Source organism: Terrapene carolina, unplaced genomic scaffold (assembly GCF_002925995.2).
Source record: "Terrapene carolina triunguis isolate 2854851 unplaced genomic scaffold, T_m_triunguis-2.0 Scaffold66, whole genome shotgun sequence".
NCBI classification, from domain to species: Eukaryota; Metazoa; Chordata; order Testudines; family Emydidae; genus Terrapene; species Terrapene triunguis.
Window position 1 is genome coordinate 43226241 of NW_020664417.1, and position 23877 is coordinate 43250117.

The 23877-nt window shown below is 43.3% G+C and overlaps 1 protein-coding gene across 1 annotated transcript in view; it reads left to right on the forward strand.

Annotated features, from left to right (window-relative positions):
- Positions 1–14008: 14008 nt before the first annotated feature.
- LOC115271155 (storkhead-box protein 1-like) overlaps positions 14009–23877 on the forward strand; it is a 183928-nt gene continuing 174059 nt past the window's right edge. Inside the window, exons 1-2 of the mRNA XM_029910615.1 lie at positions 14009–14153; positions 14460–14865. Coding sequence (XP_029766475.1) covers positions 14481–14865 — 385 coding nt within the window. The 5' untranslated portion in view covers positions 14009–14153; positions 14460–14480. The remainder of the gene's footprint in view (positions 14154–14459; positions 14866–23877) is intronic.

Here is a 23877-nt window from a genome sequence, read left to right on the forward strand (position 1 = left end):
TTTCATGTCTTTGCCCTTTCTTCCATGTCCTTCTTGGAATTTCAAACATAAATAAACATCCCCCAAGTCAGGGATGTGAGTGCCATTGATTTATGTGTGTAAATGCAGGCACCCAAGTTTGAATATAATGGCCTCACGTCTCATATACCTGTTCAGCGAACAGAAAACATCACCCTGTCAGTAAGAGATAACTCTAATGTTCGAGACAACATGCCCTCTCCCAGTGAAACAGGTTCTTATGGCCAGTCTTGCATGTGGGCTATTGCTGAGTTTACTGTGGATCTCATGTTTCCTTAGTCAGTGATGTACCAATTTCCAACTAATTCTAAAGTGCCTCAAGCATTAAGACAGCTATATGACTCCAAACTCTGAGCCATCTAAACAGGATTAATCGCATTGCAAAAACTCAATATTGTGGTGCCAATGTTTTGTCTCCAAAGGAACACAGGCACACCCACTGTAACAAGTAACCCCCCACACCTCTTTGGTGTGTCCTGCTTTATTCCTTGCCCCTAGGATTCTTCCTGATGCCAGGAAGTATGAGTCAGGTGAAAGTGCAGAGTCAGCTATTCCCTGTGCTTGGGCTCTTTATTACTTTGCTGTTTAATTTGGAACCACTTCATTGCTTCTTGCTCAGGGAAAACTCCCATTGATTTAATTGAGGGCTGTACCTGAGTTAAGAGTTCTGATCAGGTCTCTTTGATTGAAGATGGCCAGGCAGGACTGAATCCAGCAATACCTGGCTCCAAATATAAGCTACTGGTTGTCAAATGGCAAACATGTCCCCAAAACAAAGGGAGGAAACAAAACAAGCTGCATCTGTAGAGCTGTTTTGTGCATTCTGTAAATGTTGATGTACCCTTTAAACCAATGCTTTGTTTGCACTATATGCAGAAAAGAGAAAAGCCGGACTATGCAAACTTGCAGTGACATCTAGCCATGCAACCCGCTACAAATCTGAGAATAGGCACTGGAATTTCTCCTTCTTGACCTTAGTCCTCTTAGATAAAGAGTATATGGGTCTGTTTCTGTCATTGACGCTGATTTTACATCAATGGAACTCCATGGACTTTGGTGATGTTGTTCCTGATTTACACCATTGTAAGTGAGAAGAGAACCACATCTTAAGTTTTTACACACATTCTACACAGATATTCAGCACTCAAATAGAAGCCTCCAAGAGAGAGGCAATGCACAGCAACTAATTGGCTGTATAGTACATAATATGGATCTACTTCTTATAGCATGTTCATGCCGGTGCTGCCACTTGATGCATCCAACATTAAATTAGTATGTCCATGCATTAAAATGTTCTCACTGGACGTGAAAGGCCCATGCCCAGGCTAGAAGTCTGCCCCCCAACCCCTGAGATCAAATGAAGAAGACAATGGGTTGGATTCTCTGTTATCTCTCCTGAGAAATGCATCTTAGAAGGCACAACCCCTGAATTAGAGGTGGGGGGAAGGGTAGCCTTACACCATCTTTGCACCACTTGGATTATGGTCAGCTGTGGGGGCTGGAATGGCCTCCATCATAAATTAGAACAGCCCCAAGGAACCTCTAACTGATGGCAGCCTTGTGCAGGCTGCTTCTGTGCTACCATGCAGCCCAGAATCTCTGTAGCACTGAGTACTACCAGTATGCCCCCTCCTGGACCTGCCCCCAGAGGCAGCATAAATCCATTTACAGTGACCCTACAGTATTCCTGCATCAGGGGAATTCTGTCCCAGCCTGTAATGGGCCCCTATATGTTGCTGGGGTGGTGAAAGGGCAAACTTTGCCCAATATTTATTTTTATTTCTTCTGTTAAATTGAAGTGAAAATGAATTGCAAAGGGTATCTGTCTAAGGGTGCTGGGACCTGATTAAGGTCCCAAAGTTCTCCAAGCTTCAACAATTCTGGTTGTTGTTGTATTGGCTGCTAGGTTTGACTCTGAAACGGCTGTTTGAGTAGCACAAATTACAGAGAACCCTCAGCTATACACTTCTGTGATGGGGTATTCACCCCACACCAGCAAGGAAGGGGTTAAAAGCAGCCTACGGTGGTTGCGCAGGGGGCAGCCAATCGGAGAGAGGCTGCATAGAGCAGCCAATCAGGACCTGGTGGGTTCACATAAAAGGAGCTGTAGGGCCAGAGACAGAGCCCCAGGAGTGAGCACTGTGTTCCTAGTGGGCTGCGGGAAGGGTAGCACCTTGGATGGAGCAGTTGCTGGCATGGGCCAGGGAAACAAGAGGAAGCTCCTGTCTGGGTGCTGGGACTAGCTGGCTGAAAGCCCTGAGAAGAAGATGAAGAAGGTGCTGGGGCCGTGGGGGAGTGGCCCAGGAAATAGAAGCAGCATTAAGTGAAGTTAATATCTTCAGGGTCCCTGGGTTGGGACCCAGAATAGTGGGCAGGACTGGGTCCCCCCCAGTTGCCACTGGGGAAGTGACTGGACTGTTGAACTAAGATACTTCCCCACTCTCACCTGCCTGGATAGGCGGGATACACAGATGGTGACATGGGCGGAGGGCTGAGTCGCAAAGAGGATGCTGCAGTTCTTGGACTGAGGCTGGTCTGTAGTTGAAGACAATGATGGGAGAGGCACCATCTGGAGAGGCACTGACAGATGGAGCTAATCCCCATGATAGCCAGCAGGAGGCACTGCTGTGGTGAGTGAATCCCACCAGAATGTCTCCTGTTTAAAGCTGTCTCCCAACTGAAACTGGATTAATATTGAAAATAGCTGGAAAAAGACATCTCCAGAATCCTTCTTTTGACCAGTTCCATCTCTGGCTACCTTATCTCTTATCACCTCAGAAATCCAGAGACTACATTTAACTCTGTAAAAACAGCTACCTGCTAGAGAAAGGGAAGCCAAACTCCTTTGTCAGTTGGTACATGAGTGTAATGGTATCCCTGTCTGGGTGGGGGGGGGGGGCGCTCTGGGTTTGTTTCTGCTTGTGTAAAACTGTTTTAAGTTTTTAAAAAAATCTTCTAAGAAATAGACTTTTAAAAAGCTTCAGGAATAAACTCTTGAGGAAGTTCCTTGTTGACTAACTTTTTTGATCGCTAATGCATCTGACCTGCCTCATTATGTACAAATATACCTGAATATTTGCCCAATAAAGATTGCATGTCTTTAAAAAAAATTCTCCTCAGTCCTTATTTGCCATCATGAGGCAGTGCTTGATTTTAGTGGGATAATCCCTTCCAGCCATTCCATTGAAAGGAAAAATACATTTATATTACAGAGTTTAAGCCCAGGAAAAAGCCCACCAGATCATCTAGTCTGACCTCCTGGATATCACAGGCCAGCAATAGCACCCAGTACTTGCACACTTAACCCAACAACCAAAATAAGACCAAAGTATTACAGCCCACAGGAGACTAGCCTAGTGTGTGCAACAGTGAAAGATGAGAGGAACCAAGGTACACCAGTGCCCAAAGCCCCTGCAGTTGGCAGGAATTGATTAAATGAAATAATCCTGGCAAGTGACTGCACTCCATGTGCAGAGGAAGGCAAAAACCCACAAGGTCACTGCCAAATTTATGGAGTATTGTGTCCAGTTCTGGGCACCGCATTTCAAGAAGGATGTGGAGAAATTGGAGAGGGTCCAGAGAAGAGCAACAAGAATGATTAAAGGGCTAGAGCAGTGGTTCCCAAACTTGTTCCACCGCTTGTACAGGGAAAGCCCCTGGCGGGCCGAGCCGGTTTGTGTACCTGCCGCATCCGCAGGTTCGGCCGATCGCAGCTCCAGGCCAATGGGAGCTGCTGGAAGCGGCGGCCAGTATGTCCCTCATCCCGCGCCGCTTCCAGCAGCTCCCATTGGCCTGGAGCAGCGAACCGCAGCCACTGGGAGCCGCAATCAGCCGAACCTGCGGATGTGGCAGGTACACAAACCGGCCCGGCCCGCCAGGGGCTTTCCCTGTACAAGTGGTGGAACAAGTTTGGGAATCACTGGACTAGAGAACATGACCTACGAAGGAAGGCTGAAAGAATTGGGCTTGTTTAGTTTGGAAAAGAGAAGACTGAGAGGGGACATGATAGCAGTTTTCAGGTATCTAAAAGGGTGTCATAAGGAGGAGGGAGAAAACTTGTTCATCTTAGCCTCTAAGGATAGAACAAGAAGCAATGGGCTTAAACTGCAGCAAGGGAGGTTTAGGTTGGACATTAGGAAAATGTTCCTAACTGTCAGGGTGGTTAAACACTGGAATAAATTGCCTAGGGAGGTTGTGGAATCTCCATCTCTGGAGATATTTAAGAGTAGGTTAGATAAATGTCTATCAGGGATGGTCTAGACAGTATTTGGTCCTGCCATGAGGGCAGGGGACTGGACTCGATGACCTCTCGAGGTCCCGTCCAGTTCTAGAATCTATGAATCTATGAAATCTGGCCTGTTGGAAAATTCCTTCCCAACCCCATATATGGTGATCAGTTAGACCCTGAGTATATGAGCAAGAACCAGCCAGCCATGCACCTGAGAGAGAGAGTGCTCAGTGTAACCTCAGAGCCCTGTCCTGCCCTGTCCAATGTCCCACCTGGCCATCTCTGTTGCTTCAGAATAAGGAAATAAGTCTCCTCCCTCCCCTGAAAGTGGCTGGCTGAAGTCCTGAAGCATGAGCTTTTAAGAACATAAAATATAAACTGGAAGTGAGCCCCAGGGTTGCTGAGCCCTGCCCCTTACCATCACAAGCAACCCTGACAGACAATTGCACTCATAAATATGTCCCATTCACTCTTAAAACTAATTAAGTTGTTTGCCCCTAGACAGATCTGACACACCTAAGCTCTGGATCAAACAAGAATTGCTTATGAATACAGTTCTATTGGGTTTGTTTGGATTTCTGCTCTTAGCTACAAGAAATAAATACAATATGCTGCAGGCTCATTTCAAAGAGACTTGTCTAAATCTTGAGGGGTTTCACTCCAGTAGCAAGGAAAACCTTCACTTCTCCTAAATACTTCAGAGATATTTATAAATTACACAAGATTTGTAGAAATGTAAGTGAATTTGACAGAGGTCCACTGAAGTGAGTTAAATGGTGAATGTGAGGAAAGGAGATGCTGTTTTTAATAGCAGAAGAGAATAATCAAGTGAAAATAAAACAAAATGAGCAAGAAGGAAAAAAAAGAATCAATCAGTGATAGGAGAAGAAAAAAAGAAGAGACTAAACAATGTATTTAATTTAAAATTCCAAGGCCCTGATGGAAAGTTCTTGAAGTCAATTGGAATTTTTCCATTGACTTCAATATGCTCTGAATCAGGGCCAAAGGGTCTAATTCATTTCACACTGAGGTAAATGTGAGTCTTTGCGTGACTTTAATATGACTTGGATCTGATCCTGAAAGGATGATATACTTCTACCCATGCCAGAGTCACTATACTCAACAAGATTATCCCTTTAGACCAATTACAGCCAATTATCTTTTCATTTGCCTTGTTACTACATTTTTCTCTTACATGTGTGTATAAATGCATTAAACCAGTTTAAACTGGTCTTAGTAATCATCAGCACCTATCATATCTTTTCTATCCCATTAGTGAGCAATAAACAGATACATAAAGTTTTTTTTTTTCAAATAAATTGTATGGGTAAAAAACAAGGTCTGATTGTGCAAAATATCTAACTTTTGTATCACCATTCTTAACACTATTTATTACCATAAACATACTACTCATGGTGCTGTACTACATAGAATAACAGATGTGTTTGTGACAGATTGCTCCTTTATGGTGCCACCTGATGTACTGGGATACCACTGAGCCCGCCTGTTCTGCCAGTCTGGGCCCCCTTTTACCCCATCTTGCTGAGCCAGGTTCTTAAGTCTCCTCTAGCACACACACAGGCAGGGCCACACCCAGCTGCAGAAAGACACAGATACTGAGATCAGCTCTGGGAAGACTCAGCTTAAGGGACTTGCCCAGCACTCAGGCGCCCACATGCCTGGGAGTGCAGACCCAAAGATATATTGTTTTGCACTGTATAGAAAAATATGCACAGTACAAACTCGTAAAATTTTGCCCTCTTCCTCAATGTGAAGAAAGAGATGCACAACTTCTTACCCTCACAGTTAGAAATTACATAAACTGGGTTTAATAGTAAACAAAACAAATTTTATGAACTATAAAAGGCAGATTTTAAGTGGTTAAAAAGATAGCAAACAGAACAAAGCAGATTACTAAGCAAATAAAACAAAACACATAAACTAAGCTTGATTCACTAAAGAAACAGGTTACAAAATGTAATATCTCACCCTAAATACTGAATTAGGCAGGATGCAGAGTTTCTGTAGCTCAGAGTTCCAGTTATTTCTTCTTACAGACTGGACCCTTGTCTCAGTCTGGACTCACCCCTGCCTTCCCTTCAGGTTAGTTCCTTTGACCCTTCAGGTTCTTTCAGCAGTCCTTTTCTTGGGTAGGCAATGGAGGAGAGTCCTGTTTGCCTTCCTCCCCACCCTTAAATAAGATTTACATAAGGTGGGAATCTTTTGTTTCCCAAACTTGACCCTCCCTCCCTTTTAGTGGAAAGTTACAAGAAGTCCAAGATAATGTTTAGTATCAGGTGACAAGAGCACCTGACCTAGCAGTGTCACAGTTCCCTCTCAGGATGCCTCCCAAGAAGGAGACAAATTAGTATCTTCACAGTCTTGTTGTTTCTTCCTAATGGCCCAGCAAATCTGATGGTCTGTTCTCTGGTGGGTGTTTTCCACATACATATCCAGTTGTAATTGTTACATAGTCCATATTCCTAACTTTAGATATAGAAATGATACATGCAAACAGATTGGATAATCACATTCAGTAAATCATAATCTTTTCAATGATATCTCACATGACCCATCTTGCATAAAACATATCTCAGTTATGTCATATCCATATCATAAGCATATTTTCATAAAGAATATGGAGTGTAATGTCACAGTGTTATCGCCTGCTGTGACAGGTCTGGCAATTTCCTGCAATATCAATGGGAAATCTTATTGTATTAAATGTGTCCAGGGACTGTTTGTAATTTCATGGGGAGGGTGACCACAGCTAATTAAGAATAGTGGGTGGTGATAAAGCAAACTTACTCAGGTTGTAACACCTCCAGAGAAGTGCCACCACCTGGAGGGACTTGCATAAACTAGTTCAGATTGGATTCTCCAGAGACCAATTGACAAAGAAAGGACTTTTGGCTAAATAACCTGAGTTTAAACTGATTCAGGACTTTCTTTCTGATCCAGCAAATGGACAGGACCTTCTGTTCAAGCAGGGCACCAATCCTTCCTGAGAAGAGTTAGAAGGACTTTGGCCTACTGAGGCCCCATAAGACTTCTGGGTGACCTCTGGTGATCTTTTAGCATGAGTATAGGAACTTTTATCGTTTTTATGTTTTCTCAGTAATGCTTTCACTTTAAAAATAAATGTACTTGCTTATAAAGACCTGTGTGGCAAGTTGTGACTTCTGGCAATTACAGCATCAAAGAGAAAGCGAAGCACAGATGTTGGCCCTTTTAGGCAGTCTGGCTTGCAGGGGATATCTCAGTGTAAATGGTGAACTAGGCAGTCTGGAATACCCCGGATCAGGAGGGAGAGAGATGTGGGTCTTTGCCCAAGAGTGGTGATGTCTGAGGAGCTGGGAGCCTAAAGTGGGTGTCCTGGAGGGACCACAGAGGGGGAATAAAGGTACAATTGCCATGAACTGTGATACCTCCTTGTCTGAAAGGTCTTACAGAATAAGCCAGACAAGAAAGAACATAAAACAAGGGGTTAAAAGCAGCCTACGGAGGCTGTGCAGGAGGCAGCCAATCAGAGAGAGGCTGCACAGAGCAGCCAGTCAGGAGCAGCACAGAGCAGCCAATTAGATAAAAGTGGAGAGAGAGATCATGAGGGGGACCAATAGAGAAAGGATTCTTGGAGATAAAGTGGTTTTCATGAGGAAGGAGGAGGATGCTTTGTAGAGGGGATGTAGGAGAGTGTTCCAATCACAGGAGGCAGGATGATAGAAGGTGCAGCTAACAGGGCAGGGAGTTTTTCAATGGAGTTCTCCAAATGAGGAAGGAGTCACTATGTGACCCTTTGGGTGAGTTTGTTGTCTTTAGTGTGTGTGTTTGAGTTTGTGGTGTGCTTGCTGCTTGACTGAAGCATATAGTGTGGCCTGTTATTGTTTGGGGGACCATGCGCTGGGCCTAGCGGGCTGCTAGGCAAGGCTGAGAGCTTCTTAACGAGGCTTTGATCCCAAGCTCTTTAGCACCCATCAACCCTTAACCAGGGGACAGGGCTACTCAGGGAGAACAGTGGTTTAAAAAGCCCACTCCTAAGTGACCAGAGGAGCTAGTGAATAGGGGAGTTTTGCGAGGGAATTTGGGGGGAAGGGGGGCTAGATACACTTCATTAACATTTTTTAAATGTAAGGCAATAAACACCCCCTGTTAAAAACAAAACAACAATACAGGAAAGAGAATGCAGGCAGAAGTCTAGCAACAAGAGTGGGGGCTATCTAGTTTATTGCACTGCATGCAGCATGTATGATTGCCTCCCTAATGGCGGGATAGCATATGTGTGCATTCGGTGCGAGGAACTCCTGGCCCTCAGAGTCCACAGATAAGCTTTGGAGACCAGAGTGGCTGAACTGGAGGAGCTAAGCGAGACAGAGAGGTACATAGATGAGACTTTCTGGGACACAATAGAATGGTCCCACCCCCGGTCTGACAGCCTCTGTGCTGTTGAGGAGGATGAAAGTGTCAGGGAAAGAGAACATCAAACGGGAGCAGAGGGAAATGATCCCATAGTTGGGACCCTCCTTCCAGAAGATGTCATGGTATCCTCTCACACTGAGGATACTTCTCCGGGGGAGGAAATTCCAGTTATTATGAAGAGACAAGTAACAGTAATGGGGGGTTTGATCATTAGAAACATAGATAGCTGGGTTTGTGATGACCAGGAGAACCACATGGAAACTTGCCTGCCAGATGCAAAGGTCAGAGATCTCTCAAGACATCTTGACAGACTTATGTGTAGTGCTGAGGAGGAGCTAGTGGTCATGCTACATGTAGGTACCAATGACATAGGGACGGATAGGAGAGAGGTCCCTGAGGCCAAATCTAGGTTGCTAGGTAAGAGATTGAAGTCCAGGATCTCCATGGTAGCATTCTCTGAAATGTTTCTAGTTCTGTGTGCAGGGCCAGTTAGGCAGCTAGAACTGCAGGGTCTCCATGAGCGATGGTGTAGGGAGGAGGGGTTTACATTTATTAGGAACTGGGGAACCTTTTGGGAAAGAGGGAGCCTATACAGGAAGGATGGACTCTACCTAAACCAAAATGGAACCAGATTGCTGACACACAAAATTTAAAAAGGTCATAGAGCAGTTTTTAAGTGAAGGGCTGGGAGAAAGCCAACAGGTGTGGAGGAGCACATGCTTCAGACAGAGACATCCCTTAGGGGAGGATCTATTAATGGAGATTCTCTATATCCTAATAAGGAGGAGAGGATGGAAGATGATGATATACAGGTAGGATCTGATGAGAAACAGTCAAATGAAAGAGTCCCATTCAATTACATCACATAATGGCAGAGAGCTAAAAAGTGACAATATTTTAAAATGCTTATATACAATGCTAGAAGTCTAAATACTAAGATGAGTGAACTTGAGTGCCATGTATTAAATGAGGATATTGATATAATAGGAATAGCAGAAACTCGGTGGAATGAGGATAATCAATGGGACACAGTAATAATAGGGTACAAAATATATCAGAAGGACAGAATAGGTCCTACTGGTGGGGGAGTGGCACTATATGTGAAAGAAAGCGTAGAGTCAAATGAAGTAAAAATATTAAATGAACCAAACTGTTCAACAGAATCTCTATAGATAGTAATTCCATGCTTAAATAATAAGAATCTAGCAGGGATATATTACAGACCACCTGACCAGGCTGGTGATAGTGACTGTGAAATGCTCAGGGAGATTACAGATGCTATAAAAATACAAAATGGGGGATTTCAATTATCCCCATATTGACTGGATACATATCACCTCAGGGCAGGATGCAGAGATAAAGTTTCTTGACTCCTTAAAAGACTGCTTCTTGGAGCAGCGCGTACTGGAACCCACAAGAGGAGAGGCAATTCTTGATTTAGTCCTAAGTGGAGCACAGGATCTGGTCCAAGAGGGGAATATAGCTGAACCGCTTGGTAATAGTGACCATAATATAATTAAATTTAACATCCCGGGGGGAGGGGGGCGGGGGTGGAGAAAGACACCAAAGCAGCCCCTCACAGTAGCATTTAATTTCAGAAAGGGAAACTACACAAAAATGAGGAAGTTAGTTAAACAGAAATTAAAAGGTACAGCGCCAAAAGTGAAATCCCTGCAAGGTGCATGGAAACTTTTTAAAGACACCATAATAAAGGCTCAATTTTAATGTATACCCCAAATTAAAAAACATAGTAAGAGAATCAAAAAAGTGCCACTGTGGCTAGACAACAAAGTGAAAGAAGCGGTTAGAGGCAAAAAGGCATCCTTTAAAAATTGGAAGTTAAATCCTCTTGAAGCAAATAAAGAGGAGCATAAACTCTGGCAAGTGAAGTGTAAAAATATAATTAGGAAGGCCAAAAAAATTTGAAGAACAGCTGGCTAAAGACTCAAAAAGTATCAGCAAAAAATTTTTTTAGTACATCAGAAGCAGGAAGCCTGCTAAACAACCAGTGGGGCCACTGGACGATCGAGATGCTAAAGGAGCACTAAAGGAAGATAAGGCCATTGCAGAGAAATTAAATGAATTCTTTGCATTGGTCTTCATGGCTGAGGATGTGAGGGAGATTCCCAAACCTGAGCCATTCTTTTTAGGTGACAAATTTGAGGAACTGTCCCAGAATGAGGTGTCATTAGAGATTAGGTTTTGGAACAAATTGATAAATTAAACAGTAATAAGTCACCAAGACCAGATGGTATTCACCCAAGAGTTCTGAAGGAACTCAGATATGAAAACACAGAACTATTAACTGTGGTAGGTAACTCGTAATTTAAATCAGCTTCTATACCAGATGGCTGGAGGATAGCTAATGTCATGCCAATTTTTTTTAAAGGTTCCAGAGGTGATCCTGGCAAATACAGGCTGGTAAGCCTAACTTCAGTACCAGGAAAATTGGTTGAAATGATAATAAAGAACAGAATTATCAGACACATAGATGATCACAATTAATTGGGGAAGAGTCAACTTGGTTTTTGTAAAGGGAAATCATGCCCCACCAATCTACTGGAATTCTTTGAGAGTGTCAACAAACATGTGGGCATAGGTGATCCAGTGGATATAGTGTACTTAGATTTTCAGAAAGCTTTTGACAAGATCCCTCACTAAAGGCTCTTAAGTAAAGTAAGCTGTTATGGGATAAGAGGAAAGGTCCTCTCGTGGAACAGTAACTGGTTAAAAGATAGGAAACAAAGGGTAGGAATAAGTGGTCAGTTTTCAGAATGGAGAGAGGTAAATAGTGGTGTCCCCCAGCAGTCTGTACTGGGATCAGTACTGTTCAACATATTCATAAATTATCTGGAAAAAGGGGTAAACAGTGAGGTGGCAAAATTTGCAGATGATACAAAACTACTCAAGATAATTCAGTCCAAAGCAGACTGCGAACTGTTACAAAGGAATCTCTCAAAACTGGGTGACTGGGCAGCAAAATGGCAGATGAAAATCAATGTTGATAAATGCAAAGTAATGCACACTGGAAAACATACTCCTAACTATACATATAAAATGATGGGGTCTAAATTAGCTGTTACCACTCAAGAAAGAGATTTTGGAGTCATTGTGGATATTTCTCTGAAAACATCCACTCAATGTGCAGCAGCAATCAAAGCTAACAAAATGTTGGGAATCATTAGAAAAGGGATAGATGATAAGACAGAAAATATCATATTGCCTCTATATAAATCCATGGTATGCCCACACCTTGAATACTGCATGCAGATCTGGCTGCCCCATCTCAAAAAAGATATATCGGAATTGGAAAAGGTTAAATGATTAGGGGTATGGAACAGTTTCCATATGAGGAGAGATTAATAAGACTGGGACTTTTCAGCTTGGAAAAGAGATGACTAAGTGGCGATATGATAGAAGTATATAAAACTATGACTGGTGTGGAGAAAGTAAATAAGGTAGTGTTATTTACTCCTTATTAATAATACAAGAACTAGGGATCACTAAATGAAATGAATAGTCGGCAGGTTTAAAACAAACAAAAGGAAGTATTTCTTCACACAATGTATAGTTAACCTGTGGAACTCTTTGCCAAAGGATGTTGTAAATACCAAGACTATAACAGGTTCAGAAAAGACCTAGATAAGTTCATGATGGATAGGTCCATCAATGGGTATTAGCCAGGATGGGCAGGAATGCAAAACCATGCTTTGAAGTGTCCCTAGCCTCTGTTTGCCAGAAGCTCGGAATGGGCGACAAGGGATCGATCACTTGATAGATCACTTGATAATCACCCCCTTTATTTCCCCATTCTCCAAAAGGCTATGGGCTGCTGGGGCAGGGGCCATCCATTTGGTACACCCAAGGATAACCTGAGTGCCATGAGAGCAGAGATGTGAATCTTGGGTGGGCTGGTAAGTTGTTACCTGGCCCTCCACCTTGAATTATGTTAGCTGCTCTCTCAGGCATCTACCCTGGGGCCACAATGGGGGCAAGATGTAGGATAAAATTTTCAAAACCACCTAACTGACCTAGGAATCTAAGTGCTGTTTTCAAAAGTGAATTAGGCACTTTGGAGCCTAAGTCTCATTGAAAATCAATAGGATTTAAGCTCCTAAGGCCCAGAACCTCAAAGGTATTGAGGCACCTAACTCCCATTTTCACCTAGGCTACTAAGTCACTTTGAAAATTTTACTTGCAGTCTTGTTAGGTGAACAAGGGAAGTGGGTGACTTTTAAGGAGCTACCTAGCACGTTTGCAGTGTTTGCAGGGATAGTTCTGGGTCCTTCAGTTTATGTAACCATATTGATTGTCTCTTCTGTTGCCTGTCCCCCTGAAATAGTTTGGCACTGCTGAGGGAGCCCCTTCAACTTGGAAACACTGATATAAGATAAAATATTAAGCCATTGGGAAAGAGCTACTGCAAATAGAAAAGAAGTTTGCACTTTAATTGGTGGAAATTAAATAATTACAACAAATAATTTATTTGGTTTCTTACAGGGCCATCTCCAAAACCCACGGACAAAAATTAATTCAGGATTGCTGAAAGTGACATAGAAGACAACATGATAGCTGTACAGGCTTCAATCCAGTTCATGCTAATATAGTTTAAATACACTTGGCCAGTGTAGACCAGATATAACTATCAGAGAAAGGATGCTTACAATTAATTTTAGACTCATTGGGATGAATTTGGTGGGTATGGAAATTGTATGGCTGGCAATTAATGCTCACGAAAATGGGGGTTGGGGTGACAGCTATGGGGTGGGGCCAGAAATGAAGTTCAAGGCCAATGGAAGCTGCGGGGCCAGCGTTTGGGGTGCTGGCAGTTTGTGGAACCCCCTGGCTGCCCCTACGTGTAGGAGCAGGAGGGGGACATGCCACTGCTTCCGGGAGTCGCGCAGAGCGGGACAAGCCCTGGACCGGCTCTCCGGCGGGAGCTCAAGGGCTGGATTAAAACATATGAAGGGAAGGATGTGGCCCCCGGGCCATAGTTTGCCCACCCCATGTAAGGAATTTTGTTTTTAACACCACCTTTGTAGCTTTGGCAACACACGTGTACAGCTTGTCCTACCGAGAAAGAGATAGCACTAAGTTTCGTGGGCCCTTGGGCTAAGGGCGTACTAGATACAGGAGGAGAAGTAGAGCTAAGGGGTGGGAGGAGGAGCAAAGATCATTAACAGAGACGCCCAGGGAGGCAGGCTCTGGTGGCTGCACTTTTATCCCTCCTCCCTTAGCAAACCTCAGGGCAGCCCTGCCCGAGCGATCGCTGTTTAGTTCAGGCACGATCCCCCACCCCTTGGTGTCTCCTCTTAGGGAGGGTTAATTTCCCCGTGTTAGCTCCAGCCGCTTTGCAGCCCCTCCCTCAGCCGGGACCCTGCTACCTGCCCCTCACCGGGATACCGGAGCAGGGAGCTCGGCGCCCTGAGATGCCCTGTCTGGAGACACGGTAGAGCATGCCTGGAGCTGGGAGAGGAGCCTGCAACAGGAGGTAACGTGCGTCTACAGGGCTCAGCAGCCCAACCCGCCCCCCGGGAGCTGGCTCGCTGCAGAGCACGAGGCTGGGTGGGGAGGGGGCGGCAGGTTGTGCAGGAGGAGCCTGCGCCTAACACCGCGTTGCGCCTCCTGGGGCGGCAGGCGGGTGGGGCGCACGTGTGCAGCGGGGGGGACAGGAGGCAGCCTAGGCCTGTGCTGGGGAGAGGGGCAGCGCCAGGGGCAGCCCGGCCGGTGCAGGCAGGGGGCTGTGTCAAGCTCCGCCCTCCCTTGATGGGGGCTCGGGGGTGTCTCTTTCGTGCAGAGGCTGCGGCGCCCCTTAGCGATGCCTCGGAAGACGCAGAAGTTTCTGCAGATCGCCCCGCACTCCCTGGCCATCGTCCTGAGCCCCGGGGCTGCGCTGGAGGCGGAGGAGAGGCGGGAGGACGCAGAGCGGCAGCCGCCGCCGGGGGAGCCGCCTGGCGATGAGCCGCCCCAGCTCGGGCGCCACCACATCGGCTATGAGATCTTCGCGGACTTCAAGCAGGAGAACATGCAGCACTTCTGGAACCCGCGCGTGACGGCGGCCGTGGCCGAGACCTTCTTCCTGGGCTGGCTGGACGAGCAGGTGCTGCTGATCCAGGGCAAGGAGGAGCACCTGGAGGTGCTGCGGGAGGGCTGGACGCGCCGCTCCCTCAAGCCGCCCGCCGGCTTCCGCATCAAGTGCCTGGGTAAGTGCTGCTGGGCTCGCCGGTGCCTTGGCTCCCGCTTGCCAAGAGGGCGAAGTTTGTGCCTAGACTCCGCAAGCTTCCTCCCCCCAATACACTAAGTGCATTAAAATAGACAAGTCTCCAGGCAGGCACCACTGGTGTTTTAAACACGGTGTCGTCAAACCCTACACAGAGCAGGTCTGCAGGACGTGGTTCTTGAAAAGCTGGCACTCTTTGGTGACTCTTTCCTACAGGTACACTCCTCGTTGCTCCTGCCAGTCACGCTCACTAGAGGTAGCAATGGTAGGAAATTCTGGGTCAAAAATCCTAGTGTAGATAAAGCCAAAATGTGCGTGTTTGTGTGTGAGAAATTGAGACTCAGTACGTGAGAGGAAAGGCAGCTGGAATGGTGCTGATCCTGAATTGTGAGTGAGGTGGGTTAAGATAGCCCACCGTTCTCTTCATTGTTGACCCGTTCTTTTTGTCCTTAGTTTTCTCTCAAGTTTACACATTCTTCAACTGTGCTTTGAATAAATATCCAAATCAGTTATATTCCGTTGTTTTAATCAGCAATTCATGATCTTTCTCTTTAGCACTTGGGGTCAAAAGTTCAAGTAGTACACCAGTTCCTTGATATAATTTAGGCACAACCACCTCTCTTAACATCATTGTTCTCTTATCTCCATCCAGGTTCAATGAAGGATTCCCTGTACCAGGCTCTTCCTTCTGATATAATGGGATAAACTTTAATGCATTTGCCATTCCTTAAATTGCACAGATCTCTGTACAATGCCAAACCTGTCCTGAGCAATGATAAATAGATTTGTAAAATTTGCAGTACCTGACTGAGTTTATCTTGCATGCTGAGATATATTTCAAGGTATTACCTTTCTACCAGATAAGTGCATCAGTACAAAGCCACACTAGTTAACCACTTAAACTTTCTGTGCCTATTTATTTAGTGGTGCTGTGCACTGAAAAAGACAATTTTTATAATTTTGCTTTCAATATATATATCCAGCAATGTTTACCATGAACAAAAATATTGTGGTTAAGTGTCAGGTTTGTGTTTTGATTTGGATTTTAGTAAGTTTGAGTTTGGTAAGCAGTAGAAACTATGGACATTTCATTGTGATGTTCCATTTTATCTATATAATCTCAGTACTTGTTAAACTTTTAAAGGACTAACTATTTGGAAACCATGTGTTCAATAGTCTGTTCAAATTTTCAAAACATTTACCTCTACAGAAAAATAAACAGACATGTAAGCTATTCAATTCTGGACATATGAGTGATTTAAAAAAAAAAAATTGTTACTTTATAAAGATGCATACCACTTCTTTTAAGTAAGTTGCATTCAAAAGTAGGCCAAACAGGCTGTTAGTTAGTCCAGTAATTGTAGTAGATCACATTTCTTGAATATCTTTCTCTTTAGAGAGTGAAATTAAAACTGTAAATTAGACATATTTTAAAAAATGCCTATTGCTGTTTGAAACATCAGTCACACTTAGTCTGATTCTGTTTTTTCCACTCATCCCTCAGGTTCACTTATATCACGGGTAGTCAGTAGGCAGACCACAGGGCAAATCTGGACTGCCAGATGCTTTTGAACAGAACCAGAAATCTTTTTATTTACTTATTATTTTTTATTTTCTCTGGAGTCTGGACCTTGACTATATCTTGACCTAGAAATTTGGACCTTGACAAAAATAATTGACTACCTCTGACTTTTATATTGTAGTTTCACAACAAAAAGATGAATACATTGATGGGGGAACTTCTGAAAACTGACAAGTTTCCAGATACTCCTATAAAACATTATTAAATGTGAGTAGTGGCACTTGAATTAAGGTTTGACCTTTAACTACCCTGCTAGAGTAGTAGTCAGTTAATTACAACAGAAATAGTCCATAGTTTTATAATCTGTAGCTCCGAAAAACCCAAAACATTGTTATTTGGGTGTTCTGGGTGGCTTGAGTTTGTATGTGCCAGGATAGGTATTTTTATGGTAAAGAAACAAAGGATTAGACTAGGAGTGAATTTCTTTTGCAATTCAATAAATGGCCTTTGAAACTATAATTGATGTGTGTCATGTTTTGATGAGTGAAGTTCTAAATAATGGTGCCTTTCCCCAAGAGAGAGATCCTGCATTCATGCAGTATTTCTGCCTGTAGTCTAGGAATTAGTATATCCTTCTGAGTTTAAAAAGAGTGCTTTTTGTTTTCAGTATTTGTTCTAACTTGCTAAAGTACAAGAAGTTAAGCTGTGACTCTCCACTGTGTTTTGGGACAGTGAAGGATGACTCAGGAACTGAAATTCTAATGGATAACTACCACCTAGGGTAATTTACAAACTGTAGCTCTCACAATTTCACTTACAAAGGGAAGACCTTGTTTCAGGATTTTATTTACAGGGGTAAATGTTATATTGCTTTCCATGGTTAATATGATTGACTGTGAAACAAGCTACTTTTTCTTTGTTCAGCAATTCTTTACCTCTTCTACTTTATACAAATTGTCTCCCCAAACAGCTTACAGAGTTATACAATTTTTAACCTGAGAGCATCCTTGTATCTTTTTAAATAAGACATTTCCTTTCTGGTGCAAATTGCCTGAGTAAAGTTACTAGGGGGAACAAAGTTTAAATGTCTTGTGTTTTGTTGCTTAAAATCTCAACCTCAATTCTAATTTAATATAATGTGTTAGTATTTAATGTGTCTCATCCCCCACCCCTCTTTTTGGAATGTTTAATTGTTGTGTAATAATTGTGTATTACTTTGTATTACTGTAACAGTAGCCATAGCCTTGGACCCCACTGTGCTAGTCGCTCTACAACACAGAATGAAAGATGGGCCCTGCCCCAAAGAGCCTACAATCTAAGTATAAGACTAAAGGCAACAGATTAATTTGGTCAGATGGGGATAACAAGGAAACAGTACTGGCCACATGCTAGGAGTGGTCTCAGCACACCAGCAGCCTAGCTGTTCATTGTCAAGCTTTTTGTAGGCATCATCGTGGAGGAGAGTTTTAAGGAGGATGAGTTAGTTATGCAGATTTGATGGGGTGCTCCTCCCAATCATGAGGGACGGCATGGGAGATAGCATGAAGATGCTTGTTTGAAAACTTAACAAGTGGGCAGTGGAGGCTGGCATCATGGACTGATTGTAGGCAACTGTTGACAACTCAGTAGCAAATGAGAGATGATAGGCAAGATGGGGTTTAACTGTGAAGGGCCTTGAAAGTGAAGACAAACATCTTGTATTTGGTGTGATAGAGAAGGGGGAGCCAGGGGAGGGATGAAAGGAGAGAGGTGACAATGGGCTAGGAAATGATCTTGGCAGCAGCATTCTGGATGGATATGAGCAGGGCAAGACTGCATTTGTTAAGGCCTGAGAATTCAGTGATCAAGATGAGAGCCTGGTTGGGAATTTTAGCTGTGGGGATGGATAGGAAAGGTCATCTCTTAAAGATGTTATGCAGGCAGCATTGGCCAAGATATAGCCATAGCCTGGAAGGGAGGATCTAGAAGGACTAAGCCCATGCCAAGCCTTATATCTTAAGTCAATTGATGGGCCTGTTTCTCCATAGTTGGCAGAAATTCCCTCTCACCCAAGCCAACAAAGGGTATGTCTACCCAGTAGCTGGGAGGGTGCTTCCCAGCGTGGGTAGATACCGATGAGTTCTGCTCAAGCTAGCACTGAGAAGTAGTATCCTGATGGGACTGTACTTGGGTGGCTAGCTGGAGTTGCTTCCTGTACCACTGCAGTCAGGCTGCTATTCTTAGGAGCTAGCTTGGGCAGAGCTAGCATGTCTGTCTACCCAGGCTGGGAATCACACCTCCCAGCTGCTGGTTAGACATCATCAATAGGGATGTGAGGGGTAGTATAGGAAGTCCTCTCTTGCTGGTGGAAATGGTGCCCTCCTTCACCCTCTTCAAAGGGGGGCAGAGAGGGGAAATGTTGGGCGGGGGCACACATAAGGCTGGGAATTGGGACAAGAGTTGTCCTAAATGCCATTAGCCAGCAAATGGTTGTGTATGTGGAATCTCCCACCCCCAACTCAAAATGGCTATGTTTTTAATGTAAAAATAAAATGGGCCTGAAACCTGTTCCTTGTCTTCACCTACCCTTTGGAGTTATCTGCTGGGGTTAGACCAGCTGCTAAGGTAGTTTTGTGGTTCCAGTAGGGCCAGAGAAGTGGGGCACGTTGGTGGGAGGCATGGGCAAACCAAGTCTAGGGATTAATGGGGCTTGTGTAGGGGAGGGGTAATGGTGGCAGCTTCCGTTTTATTTTGGGGCGGCTGTGGAACTTCAGCCTCTATAGTGCCAATGGTTGTTGGATGGTGTCCTATAACTCTAACATTACTAATCTGATGCTATGGTTACATAGAATGAGAAATGGAATGTAAACTGGTAATTGTATCCTTCCCATAATATGGAAATAGAACTCTAGTTCAAAAGTTTGTTAATAAGTAGCCTTGCTGAAGTGTAAATAACATACATTTTGTGGTTTTAGCTGATGTTCTTTTCCATTTACAAATACCGGAACGTAAAGTTTGCATGTGATTTAACCCCCCTCCAACAAAGCATTTGATATAAACTATGAAATTACAATTGGAATGTATATGAGTGCCTGTATATGAAATATATATTTTAGTTGCAGTTAATAAGATGGGAAAGACTAAACTGCCACCAAGTGCATGTGTGACAATTTCAGACCATTTGTACATAGCCACACTTGCATGTACTGTAATGCTTTTAGAAGTTTGAGAGCAAAGAAGCTATATTGCTAAAGAAGCAGCAAATCAACTGGACTAGCCCTGAGGCATTATCATCTGTTTAAACGTGTAATTGCATTTTCAGCATAATTAGGTGCCTAAAATGTGAATGATTGCAATTTATTTAAAAGACTTCTGATGCTTTGTTCTCCATTTCTACAAGTCAAAGCACTGAGTAGTAGACTTGAAACTGAAAATATTTAATTTTTTTTGTATTTTTACATACTCTAAAACAATGATAGAATAAGCATAACCAATCATATATTTTATAATTGGTGAGTGGATATTTGGGAGCTGAATGGAAAAATCTAGCTAGAACTTCAGTGGCTTTTGGGTCTGAGGCTGGAGCTATTCTATTATTTTGGAAGTGATGATAGTACAGAGACCATCATAAGAACAGCAGGCTGCTCAGCTACTGGTTTGGCTACGACAATGCAGTAATAGCATTGAACACTGTTGCTGTGGTTGACCTCTGTGCTGTCAGTTACTTCTCTCTGTGCCATGACAGGATAGTCATGTAATCCTATGAAACACAGTGGATTCAATTCCTGCTAATGGTGGTAGTACTTTTTACTTATTTTTGCGTGTCTGGACACTTGACGAGGAGGGTTATAACTTTCTGCCCCACACCAAGATCGGTGTGCGTGTGTGAGAGAGGGTTGTGGGTGGGAGAGTGTTGGCGGTATATGCTTCCTGTCCTGGAACAATCAGTGGGAGAGGAAGTGTCTCCCCATTCCCTCCCTCACTTCCTCCACTGCCATGGGCAGGAGGTGTCTCCTTTCTTTCTCCTCTATGCTCACATGAATGGCATGCACAGGTGTGTGTGTGTGTGTGTGTGAGGCTGGAGAGGCCCAGACAGGTGATCAGTCTTACATTATACAAGAGAAGGGAAGTGCTAACATTGTGCAGTGATTATAGATGCACCCTTGTTTTTAGGGTGTAGGTGAAGTTGCTTAAAACTGTGGTGGTGGTCTGAGGCCCAGGACTGGCTTGTGGAATAAAGTATCCGGGGTGAGATTGGAGATTCTGTGGTTCAACAGAAACTGTTGTTTAGGAAAAGGGAGTGAGAAACTTCTGTTGTGTGTGAGAAATTAACAGAAAATGCACAAAACAAGAGGAGATATCTACATAGTGTCCAAATAATTCCTTTAACTTACCCAGATTTAAAAACCAATAGCTTTCACATATTTCTGAAAACACAGTTTCCAGTTCAAGAGCTGGGGGTGACTGTGATATTGTCAGTGCTGTGCTGGTGCATGTGAACCAGAAAGTAAATGGGTTTAAGGTGCATGTGAGATTGTAATGTGCAGTAATGTAGGATCTTACCCTATTCTAGTGTAGTACAAATAGGGTGACAACATGCTTAATACTGTACTTGAAATGTTGTGTCTCTTAGGAGTGTCCAGTGCTTCTGTTGTAGCTTTCTTACACTAACCGGTTATATTGTAACAGCTTGCAATGCTTCCATTTTGAAGCTTAAAGTGATCAGAGTTATTCAGGTGTTAGGAAATTATAGGGTGTGTCTAAATGTCTGCCTTGGATGGAGAGAGAGCTTTGGAAAACATTTGAAGACTTGGAGCAAGCTGAGTCTGGCATACTAAGGGTGCTGATGGGGAAAATGGTTACCTTATGTGAACTAATAGCTGCCAGGCATGGAATTAATCATGTGTGGTAGAACTGATTGCAAGCTTTCTTGTAACTTTGCAATGTTCTGTAACTTTACATCTTTAATGAGTGTTATAAAATTAATGCTAGAAAAACACTCCCTATTTGACACCCCTTTCCTTTGCCTCCACTATTTAATCTTTGTTATCCTTGACACTGACCTCTCCTCCTTTCATGTCCCCCGTGCCAACACAAATCAGCCTGTTGCTACCTCACCAATGCTGTTTGTGGGTGTTTCCAACTCAGCAGACATCTTTTCATGTCTTCATCTCCTCTTGCATTGCCTGTTTGTAACTTCCTCCTTTATTGCTCATGGTTGATCTTTGGGTCCTAGATGTTATTTGAAAGGCTTTCACACATTTTATGGAAAGGCCATGCCTTTTTATAAGCACTGTATTAACAGTGGGTTAAAAAGAAGTTACCAACCTTTACAAAGATTCTGGTCCTGCCCAAAAGTAGTCTCCCCACTTAAGAGCTGATATTTGAAACTGAATTTTCAAGAATGTCTGTGCAATAATTAAACTAAATAGCACCAGTTAGCACAGTCGGCTCTATTGGAGCATTGTCCATTGTTTATATGCTACCATGCATAACAGTGGAGAGGTTATTATTACAGCTTTTTGAGTTGAAGCTAAGTGCTCCCATTCTCTGCTTTCCTCCCTCCCAACGAAAAATTAACACCCCACTAATTTAGCTTTAGAAATTCTTTCACAGTGATTTTTCTAGTCATTAGTAGTTGACTGTAGGATGTGTAGGCTACTGGACATTAAATGCTATTGATTTATAGCCAGTCATAAAACATGTATTTTCTTTTTCTTAATTATCTCCTTTAAACCTTGAAAATTTCTTTTCAATGCGTGTGTGTTGGGTTTCATAGTAATAAAACCTCTGAGGAGGAGGTTACCACACACTCCTATGCACCCTTTGTGTGCCTCTTGGTATTGCTATGGGAACTAAGGGGATTTTGGCAACATTTTCCCCTCCTCCCCCTGAGCTGAGTAGTGATTCCCAAATAATTTTTATTTCCATGAAGCATTTATTAAGATTTTAAAAGAAGAATATGACAAGAGTAACAAGGTAGGGTGAACTTTTAAACTGACAGTATGATGGAGATGCTTATGAATTTGTTGGAAGTAAGATTCTCCTCACTCAGGCAGTACTTCTCACTCAGGCAGGATCACGTATTTAATATATCTTGTAGTTTCTCAGAGTGTGGGAGGAAGAAAGATTCATAGGTAAGAGTGGGGGAGGGAGAGGAAGGAAGATTGATAGGCATTTGCCATGTATCACTTGTCAGAAACAGTTCCATAAGCTAATATTTTGATCACCTGGCAGTGAAACCCTCCTTAAGCTGAGTAACAAATTGGATTTGTGCATTTTACGTACATTAAGCAACTGTATACGGTGTGTTTAGTTAATCATGGTTTTCAATACTTCACTGGGAAAATAAAAAGCATGAATGAAAAATAAATACAACATCATTTTTCTTCTCTCACTCAAAGCAGCTCCTGATCCAGAAGCAAAGCCAAATACACTGGTGCATTGTATTCGTTGTGCAACATGAATAAAGGATTTATAAGGTTAACAGGCAGCTAGCACTGTATCTCTCCCTTCCCCACCTCTCTTTCCCCCCCCTACAGAGAACAGCATTGTATACCAAAGAGTACTTGGTGGTGGTAACAACTTCAGTAGTAAACTCTTTCCATATTGTCCAAGCTTTTAGTTCAGCAAATGTCCTGTATATTCTAAAGAAAAAATGACATTGAAAGAAAGTTAGCATTGCCAAGTGAAGCACTCAGAGGTCGGGATATGCCAAAGTGAAAGTTGCACAGGCAGCCAGCTGTAACACTTTCCCGCCATAGTTCTTCTCCCCTCTACCTTCCCAATTCATAAATCTCCCCTGGACCTGTCTCTTTTCAGTTTGCAGGTTGGATGGTGCACAGTGAATGAAGCAACTGTCAGGTATTATTCTCACTATTTAATGTGGGCTCCCCTGCCTTATTTATGATATGACATTCAACTTCCACACTGCATGACCCTCTGGATCCCTGACTGAGTCTCTATGCCCCTCCCTCTTTCACTGCTGAAGTTGGAAGGTGTGTGACAAATGAGGCAGGGATTCTTCAGATAAATGTGCCAGTTATTATATGACTGTTGTGGAAGGGTATCTGTGTTTCTGTCTCCTGTGATCACTGCTGTTTTCTGGATGCCTACTAGCTCCTGACACTTCCTGTTGGCATAAGAGGTCACAAGAATTGGGTGGGGTGGGGGGGACCTGTAGTCTCTTCTGTATATCTGTGCACACAGTAGGTGGACACTTTTGGAGCGAGGGAAGTACTAAGAACTCTAACTCATTGTTACTTCAAAATAATTAACATATAAATTGACTCTTGCTCTCTTGGACTACTGTAGGCACTGCAGAGTGATTACACTGAACAGTTGGTTTTGTCAAAACTTGTTTTCAAGATAGTACTTCCCCCTATAATTAAGCTTGTTGCTTTTATCAAACTACAGTTGTTAATTCTGTAACTCTGCATAGAACATAAACAGGCTTGGGAAGTTTGTTTAAATTGAGAGATGTGTGTAAATGTT